General features: G+C 35.7%; 2 protein-coding genes and 1 long non-coding RNA gene across 4 annotated transcripts; 2 read left to right on the forward strand and 1 right to left on the reverse strand.

The window, feature by feature from the left end:
- Window positions 1-625: 625 nt before the first annotated feature.
- LOC307163319 (free fatty acid receptor 3) lies at window positions 626-1546 on the forward strand (the record flags this gene model as incomplete). The annotated part of the gene is made up of 1 exon (XM_079879355.1): window positions 626-1546. The coding sequence occupies one exon, from the start codon at window positions 626-628 to the stop codon at window positions 1544-1546; it is 921 nt and encodes a 306-aa protein (XP_079735481.1).
- Window positions 1547-3693: 2147 nt separating this feature from the next.
- Window positions 3694-4957, reverse strand: LOC307163561. 2 transcript variants are annotated; one of them, XR_013822096.1, is made up of 4 exons: window positions 4525-4957; window positions 4101-4154; window positions 3856-3920; window positions 3694-3755 (listed from the first exon to the last, which is right to left on the reverse strand). It is a non-coding gene; the product is annotated as an uncharacterized lncRNA (long non-coding RNA). The 2 variants fall into 2 exon arrangements; XR_013822097.1 differs by having other exon boundaries at window positions 3702-3751.
- A 1712-nt stretch (window positions 4958-6669) lies between these two features.
- Window positions 6670-8796, forward strand: LOC307162868 (free fatty acid receptor 2; the record flags this gene model as incomplete). Its single annotated transcript, XM_079878587.1, has 2 exons — window positions 6670-6713; window positions 7770-8796. Exon 2 carries the CDS (start codon window positions 7810-7812, stop codon window positions 8794-8796), a length of 987 nt encoding a protein of 328 aa, XP_079734713.1. The 5' UTR covers window positions 6670-6713; window positions 7770-7809.
- Between the last annotated feature and the right edge of the window lie 976 nt (window positions 8797-9772).

Raw genomic sequence — 9772 nt, forward strand, 5'->3', positions numbered from 1 at the left:
TGTCATTTTGGTTTGATCATTAAGATGATCACACTTGGGAAGAGTTACACAAAATGTGCACAAATAATACAGGTTTGCAACAACATGAGTGTGAATAATAATAACAAAAAAAATCACTTTATTTCAGCCTCCAGATTTTAAGTAATTGCTCTTTTGCTGATCATAGATCATGGAACATAAACCAGTCTGATGCTGTGTATTTTATTAGTATTAGCTAGGCTAATGAGTATAGCCCTGAGGGTATGGGCGTGCAGTGAAAAAAAAAAGAAAAAACGCGAGGGAAAAAAACAAAAAACAGTGGCTCAATTATAAACGCGTTTTCATGAATGCAAATCATATACAGTGTGCTGTATATCCATGCTGTCCAGGTGGTTTGAGTGTCACGAAACTGCATATCAAAGGAGCCCGTTGTCTCTTGATCTCATCGAGACTGATAACAGAAAAATATATCTTGGTAAGTCACATATTAAACCAAAACAGCTTTTTAGTATCTTTCAATAGTTTTAATGTAAAAAATGAAAGAATACATCTAAATAATGTGCATGTATATGTTACAGGTGGTGTCTTTAGAAGAACCCACAGGGCTGTTTACTAAAGTGAAGAACATCACCACAAGCCGACAACAATGTCAGAAGATCCATCTCCGACAGTGTTTCTTGCTATTTATATAGTCACATTCCTGATTAGGTTTCCTAATAGTGTGTTGGCGTTCTACTCATGCATTCGCAAGATTCACAGTAAACCCATCCCCATTGACATATTCATGCTGAACCTCACTATTTCTGACCTCATCCTCCTCATCTTCCTGCCCATCAAGATGAAAGAGGCCGCGGATAACATGGTTTGGAACATGCCCTTCTTTATGTGCCACTTCGATCTGTTTGTCTACTTACTTCCCATCTATTCCAGCAGCCTGTTCTTGACGGCAATAAGTGCTGAGCGCTATGTGTGTATAGCGTTTCCAGTTAAGTATAGAAGTCCGAAGAGAATCATTTATACAATTCCTATATGTGTTGCCATCTGGGTGCTTGTTACAGCAAGTGCTGTATTTGTTTACAAGACAGCATACACGGATTCTGGTGTAGCGGACAACACCACAAAAAGGCAAACTCAGGTGATAGAACCTCAGAGATGTTACAGTGACTTCACAGTGAAACAGCTCACAGAACTGTTTCCAGTGCTGCTGAGTATAGCAGTGGTGTTTTTCTTTCTACCCTTCCTTACCTGCTGCTTCTGTTACATCAATTTCATTCGTATTTTGTTAAAGCTTCCACTCATCAAGCGACAACGTAGACTCCGGGCAGTTGGAATGGCTCTGGGGACTCTCCTTGTGTTCGCCAGCAGTTTTGCACCCTACAATATATCACATTTAGTGGGCTTCATCACAAAAGAAAATCCAAAGTGGAGAGCGACAGCTTTAATCCTGAGCACTATAAATGCATGTTATGATCCTATTATATTTTTCTGTATCTCTAAGGAGATGAGAAGTGCAATCAAAGTATGTGCTAAGGCTTCTTTTCAGATTTATGCCTATTTAAAGAGTTAGTTCACCCAAAACATCAAATGAAGATATTTTTTGGATAAAATCTGAGACATTTCTGTCCCTCCATTGACAGCTACGCAACTACCACTTTGACACTTCAAAAACTTCATAAAGAGATCATAAAGCTAATCCATATGAATTGAGCGGTGAAGAGTTCTGAAGAGACACGATCGCTTTATATGTGGAACTGATTTAATTTAGGCTTTTATTTACATATAAACATTGAAATTTGAAGTTATTCACAGGTTCAAAAAAGAACTATGATGAGAGTGAACACCGGTAAAGCTTGAAAACAGATGTTGCGCTTGCTTTTCTGCTGCTTGACGGGTAAAAGTACCACGGTGACAGCAATATGCAGGGTGGTAGAAAAAGAGGGTGATAGAAGCAACTTTAATGAAATATTTTATAATTTTTTTAAATATATATATTAAAAGCTTCTGGTTTTGTATTAACATTTTATTTGACCTCTTTTATTGTTATTATTTTTTTTATTTAAGGGGACCACATTTCTGAAATGTAAACCAGGGACATTTATAGTTTAGAGGTCAAAATATCATTGAAATCTCACTTGTAAGTTAAAAGTGGCACTGATAAATCTGCTACACTGTTAGACTTTTCAAGGGTTTTTTACGGTAACTTACTGGCAACACTGTTGCCAGTAAGTTACTGTAATTAAGAGTTACAGTACCAAACCGTATTTCAGTTTTGTGTAAATACAGTGCATTACTGTAAAAACGAAGCTAATCAGTACAGTGCATTACTGTAAAAACTAAGCTAATCAGTACACTACTGTAATTATTTTTATTTGTACTAAATATAAATTAGATTTGATAATTTTGATATATGATTAATTTTATTTTTATCCTACATAAGTACTACTTTCATACAAACCAATTAGACAAAGTTATCACAAAATACCATTTTTTTTATTTAAAACATTTCGTATATATCACAAAATAAACATGCCAATGCTGGAAATGATGTGTGAAATTTTTACACATTAATGGGTGAGTTTAGAGACAACATTTTTTTGTGTTAATTTTAACTCATTCATTGTGTTAATGATTTTAACAAAGTAAATATGTCAGAGAGGTTATCACAAAGATGTGTAAACGTGTTAAATTAACACATTATGTGCTGTCCTTCACTGCAAACATTGTTAAAAACATACATAAAACCATAAACAAAACATTAGCATTTGACTAAATTAATGTAGAGTCATTGGTTGTTTAGCTTATACAAGTATTATAATGAAATATCAACCATTACATTCATAAAACTGCAGAATATAAATAAATTTTTAAGCATTCAAAAAGGAAATGTCCAAAACAGGACAAAACACAGTTCTTTTCACAATACAAGACACATAACCCCACCTTAAAAATAATTTCACTTATTTCCAAAAATGTGTTGGATTCATGTACACTGGTGGCCAAAAGAAGTATTTAAGTGTCTTAATGTTTTTGAAAGAAGTCTCTTTGATGCTCAAGAAACATTTCTTATTATTATCAATGTCTGACTGTCTACTCCATCTTTTCTACAGCATAGGAGTAAAAATCATCATCAAAATAATCTTTAAAAAGCCAACACAATGTTTTTGTCCACCTTTGTGAATAAATGAACTTCTCCAAAGATTGGTTCCTGTTCAGAACTTGATTGACAACATCAGAATGTTCCCTGGTCTGCATGCGTGTCCACAAACACAAATGTACTCAGTCCTTCAGAGGAGATCCCGGTTCCAAAACTATATGAGAGAGAGAGAGAGAGAGAGAGAGAGAGAGAGAGAGAGAGAGAGAGAGAGAGAGAGAGAGAGAGAATATTAGTGTCACATTATTTTTAACCTCCTTTTTTGTTAATTTTTATTATTATTTTCACAAAAACTTAAGAATATTTATTTGTAAACAGCTTTTGTCAATAAATAGCATACAAAAGAACTAAATTAAATTATGCCAGATTAAATTTTAATACTTACAAATCCTAAATTCTGTCCAAAAATGCCGAGATCCATAGAAAAAAACGACTGAAATCGATGATTTTAGCCCATTTTAGCTTGTCTGCAGTGAAGGAGTACCTGTTTGAGACAAATACACAGTAAGATACATGCAAGAAATCACTGTGTGATGATCGTTCTCCTTCCTACAGTATAACCCACCTTTGCGCTGATATTAGGACCTTCCTAGTCAGGTGGGACTGCAATGGTAGAGTCTTCTGCCTAATAAAATATCAAAATAATGCAAAAATATAAACTTAAGTTGTTTAGAATGCTAGATTTGGTATGAATGAATTAGTGAGAGTTTTACTGCAGTGCTTACCTGGATACATTTAATCTGGTGAGACTGAACAAAGACAATGGTCCATCTTCTGATTGGTTCATTTGCTGTGTAATAAAGTTAGACATAATGCAAAGGTCACTTATTTGATATAAAGTTTATAGAGATTTTATAAGATATTGTAAGCTACCTAGTCTGCACCAGTGGCTCAAAGCAATTTTCACATAGCGTATGCTAATCATTTCAGCAAACTTATCTCAAAATATATCACAAATGGGCTGGCCTACCTCTGGAATCTTGCTAGAAGTCACTGGCGCGAATTGGCGCTTTGTTGCAGTTGCCTTTAAACACAAAAATGGAAGTATATATTAAATTCCATTAAAAAAAACTATAATATGGTATAGTTTGAAAAATAATGCTAAAACTATAAAGGTTCTCATCAGTAGGCCAACATTAGGCTATAAACAGAATTTCACATTAGTTTATTCACATTTATTGTTTATGTAAACGCGTTGCTCGTTGGCATATTTTAACTCGACAATTCAATCTAACAAAGTGTGTAAAATGAAACGTTAGCTCAGTTTACTATGGTAAAGTTCGTTACCGCCATGTTGACGACGAGTAACGTTAACGTTAGGTTAACGTTATAACATAGGTTAAACTGGGCACAATCCTGTCAACACACACAGAAGGTTTTTTTTTGTTTTTTACCTTGCTTGCTGATCTCTCTCTCGGTGAAGTGAATTCCGTCTCTTCCCCGGGCCAGACACGAACGTCGCGATCCAACAAAACACAGACCCCATTACCTACACTGGATGCTCTGACGCGACACGACAAATCCCAGACAGTGATGCGCCGCGGCCGTTATATTTCTGACGTAGTCCGATACGAGTCCAAGCGCTCGCGCTATTTCTGACAAGGGACAAACAGGTTTGCATTTAAAGGTCCGGTCGCTTCAATGTGTCCAATATAGACAGCCTCTGGCTATTATAGCGTTGTAGACACAAAAATTAGGAAATAAAAAGCACGGTGGAATGGTGCCAGCCAGAGAGGCAGTTACGTCAAATACAGTAGTATACAGCAAATTTAAAAAATACAGTAAGTCTCTGTATGTGGTGTTAGACGTCACAGAAAATTCCCATGATGCAATGGGAATCTCAGTTATTTACTGTAAAGAGAAATAGCAGTATAATACTGGGGGATTTAAAGTAAATAACTGTAGAAATTACAGAAAAGTCTAACAGTGTAGATAAAATAATCAAATATAATATAGCTTGATCTCAGCCAGTGGACCATTTATTCAATCAATATATTTATTCAATCAACCTAATTATTAAAGAATTATTATTATTATTAAAAAAAATTGTTAATATATTAGTTCACTTTCAAAAAAATGTTTGCTGATAATTTACTCACCCCGATGTCATCCAAGATATCCATGTCTTAATTTCTTCAGTCGAAAAGAAATTAAGGTTTTTGAGGAAAAAATTCCAGGATTTTTCTCCATATAATGGATTTCAATGGCAACCAACTATTCCAATGTTCAAAGAAGGTTCAAATGTCCGTCTCAATGCAGCTTGAGTCGAGAAATAAGGGTCTTACCTAGCGAAATGATTGGTCATTTTCTAAAAAAAAAAAAAATTCTGGGTGAAAAATTCCATTTAATTTTCTCCTCCAACTTCAAAATCGTCCAACATCTTTGTTTTAATTTATTATTATTTCTTTTCTTTTTTTTTCGTGACCTTTCCAACGTGGTGACGTAATACATGACACATCTCAGAGATGGTACAAGAGGGGCATTTGTGGTTAAAAAGTATATATACTTTATATGTGCCTACCTTATATGTGTAACTGAGTTGTATACAAACATTTCAGCTTTTATTTGAGTGTAAATATTATGTAAATAAATAGCAATTGAATATAACAGTTCTGTTGTTAATTTTAACCTCTAATATTATAGTAGCAAATGAGAGGGTTATCTGTATAGTTTGCAGCATTATTTGGGAGAGATTTTTTTATCCATAAAAAAAAAAAAACTATCGGTATCGGCATCGGCCGAAATCATTCTGATAATCGGCTATATCGGTTGAGAAAATTCATATCGGTGCATCTTTAGTGGGATCTCATGCTTTCAAAACTAGCTTACTAGTTACTAGCTTACTGCTACCCTCTCTGAAATTGCCGACTCTACCTTTATTTACAGAGAGGCTATCAAAAATGTTGTTGCAAGAATCAAATTTGAATGATACACGAATCAACTCAATATACAATGGCCTAGCAGATGAATCCTTTCACATTAATACAAAATGTCCATGTACACACACACACGCACACAAAACAAATAAAAAACATCACTTAGTATGATTAGCTGTTTTCCTCATGGGGATAAAAAAAAATTCCCACAAAGACAAGGATCTCAGATATTGCCATCTATGTGGGGATTGTCACACACACACACACACACGCACACGCACACACACACACACACACACACACACACACACACACACACACACACACACTCTCTCTCTCTCTCTCTCTCTCTCACACACACACACACACAAACACACACACACAGAAATAAAACACTTGCTTATTAGTATGTTCCATATGTTCTTGGGGCGCCTCTTATACCCCATATGTGGCAGTTATGACAACTTCCTGTGTTCTCCCTGACTGTTCCCAGGGGGGTTGCCAAGAGACATTGTTTGATGAGCTTCAGTGTTGCAGATTATGCTCCGAATTGATTAAATTTCCACTCTTTTGAGACGTTGCACACATCACGTAGTCTAATTATGCAGTCGGAATGTCTAGGACAGAGGTGAGGGGAGCTTGCAGACTCTTTGTGAAACTGATGAGACACAAAATGCTGAGGATCCTAATGTTCCTACATTGTAAAGGTGCGTAGTTTTTGTTCATTATACTTCTTGAACAGAGAATATTTCCTCAACTGTAGGCACTTTAGGAATGTTGCAAGGATTGATTTTTGACTTAAAACTGGAAACTAAAATTGGTTGCTTTTATAATTAATTGTTGCTAAGTGCAACTTTTATGTTAATGTAATATTTTACACAAAGATCTTATAAAATATAATAATAACACTTGTTTAAAACTAAGATAATCTTAACCAATTTAGAGTTCTATTGTATGAAAATTATTTATACAAATATTTCAGAAATTATATCTGTACCACAGTTGTGGCGTCATTTCCACAACACAGTTCAATTTTGTTCTAATAAAGTTAGTAGACTTGTTGCCAAGGATGCAATATGAAGAGCATTAGCAACACGGTACATGAAGAAAACAAAGTAAAAGCAGAGTAAATTGTCATTATTATTGTGTGGCATTTACTATTAAGCTATGATTTTGCTAAATATATGTAAAAAATATGGTTTAATACAAAAATACTATGAAAGTTACCCTTTGCAAGACAAAGGATTCAATCATTTTATTACAATGTAATTTCCACTACTGTCATTTCCATCACAGAATGCTATTAAACACAATGCATAATTCAAAATTTTGTGGTAATGACACTAAAAAAGGTGTGAGATTTCAAGACTTTCTGAAAAAGTGTATGTATAGCCTATAATAAATACAAACAAACCATTTAAATCAGTGAGAGTAGGTGTTTTTAAGTCAACAGAGCCAGACCATGCCCATAACTACAGAAATATCCTGTTATAAAACCATTATACCATATAATACCATGCAGTATGAGTTGTCACTGTCACCAGGGATTTTTACAGTTCTGTTGGCTGGATTTGTTTCAAAATTTAAGTAAATTTAGAGTTAATCTCAACATTATTTTTTATTTCAATTGCTTTATTATACACATTATTGATCATTATTAACCACAGATAATGACAAAAGCAAAGTTGTGGGTTTATTTTCCAATTTGTCTGTTATCACCATATTGTATCTTATTGACTCCTGCTATTCTGTTCTCTGCACAGTGTTTCTACCACCTGTTGACCATCTGTGAGGTACAGACCAATGGCCAAGTTGATCTACAACACTCTCTTGTTATTCTACATCCTCACCTTCTTGATCGGCCTTCCTGCCAACATCCTAGCGTTCTTCACCTTCTGTCGGAAAGTTCACCGCAAACCCACCCCTATTGACATTCTCCTGCTAAACCTGACGATATCTGACCTCATCTTCCTCGCAGTCCTGCCTTTCAAGATGAAGGAGGCCATTGACAGCTTCAACTGGAGCCTTCCCTATTACCTGTGCTCCATTAGCAGTTTCTTTTTCTTTTCCACCATCTACACCAGCACATTATTTCTGACTGCGATTAGCATAGAACGCTATCTAGGCGTTGCGTTTCCGATCCGATACGCTTTAGGCCGCCGGCCGCGCAACGCTGTGATCGCGAGCTGCTTCCTCTGGCTTCTAGGTTCTCTCAACCTCAGCATCGTGTACATCGTGCCATACATACCCTCGAGTGACAACTCGAGCAACAGCAAGCCACCGCCCAATCCCCACTTGAGAATTTGCTACGATAATTTCACCAAAGAGCAGCTGACAATTCTACTTCCTGTTCGTCTGGAGCTTTTTCTCTTGCTTTTCTGTATACCCCTCCTCATCTGCTGCTTCTGCTACATAAACTTCATTCGAATTCTCTCCAAGCTGCCCCATCTCGGAAGACGTCGTAGACTCAGGGCCATTGGGCTTGCGGTTGGGACGCTGTTGGTTTTCGCCATTTCTTTCAGCCCCTATAACGTCTCGCATGTGGTTGGCTTCATCCACGACAATAGCGAGGGGTGGCGTCACTTGGCTTTGATCTCGAGCACCCTAAACGCCTGTTTGGACCCCATCATCTTTTATTTTTCCTCGGCTGCCGTTCGCAGTGCCATACGAGCATGCGTTAATGGTCTAAAAGAGAAACTGCACATCGTGACATGCAGAAGATGCTGTCCTTCTGGCCCTTCCAAAACTGAGACCTACAAGGAGACAACCCCACCTATTGACCTGGGGTGAGCAACAAGACACAGAGAGTATTTTATTCACTTAGGATTATAGAAAGTGTTGTGTGCATGTACTGTGAAGTTACTTTATGAGAAGTAAAATTAAATCTCAATTGAATAGAATGCAAATTTCATGCATTCAACAATTTTGAATGGTTATTTGGATTAAACTCGGTTTGAAAATGGATTTATTTATAAGAAGAACTGTGATGATCCCCCTCTCCCCCAACATAAATTTTTAGAATAAAATGTATATGAATTCACCACTTTGACTTTGTAAGTTCATTTTGGTTCTGCGGTGTGACTAAATACTTTTTAAAAGTACAAATTTAGTCTTAATTAATATGAGGTCATAAATGCTGCAAGCATTATAATTAGAAAGTCATTCACAAAATAGTCACACCTCAGGATACACTGGGAAAAAATGGTCTAGAAACAATTTTCACTCAGAAATACATTAACAAAGAATTGCCAAGTAACACTCTGAAGTAAATGTGAAATTTTGATATACAAAAACTGAATTCTGATTGTATTTACAACAGTGTATGTTTTCTTTCCAAAAGTATTTCATGTCAAATACCCATTAATGGAGGTGACTTTCTTACCAAAAGCAAGCATATGCATTCATGGGTTGTGTGTTCACGTGTTAGCATACAACATCAAATTATAAAAAAATCACATTATGTTATTAGTCCCCATAAACTGACTTTCTCCATGGTAAGAACTGTAAGCACATGAGTTAAGGAAGGAGCTGATAACCAAAGTTTATATGCAGACTTCATTAAATTGAGCCTTTGGACTCTTTAATGATGGCACAATATTTACATTTGCCGATAACAAATGTCTAATGAATACTTCTTATAATACAGATTGTTTAATTTTATTGTCTTACTGTTATTGAAATCATACTGTTATGTTTTTATTATTTTTTCATATCAAATTGTTATCACCCCAACCATTTAATACATTTTATTGACCATTAAATGACA

The sequence above is a fragment of the Squalius cephalus genome (assembly GCF_949319135.1).
Source record: "Squalius cephalus genome assembly, chromosome: 8".
Lineage (NCBI taxonomy): Eukaryota > Metazoa > Chordata > Actinopteri > Cypriniformes > Leuciscidae > Squalius > Squalius cephalus.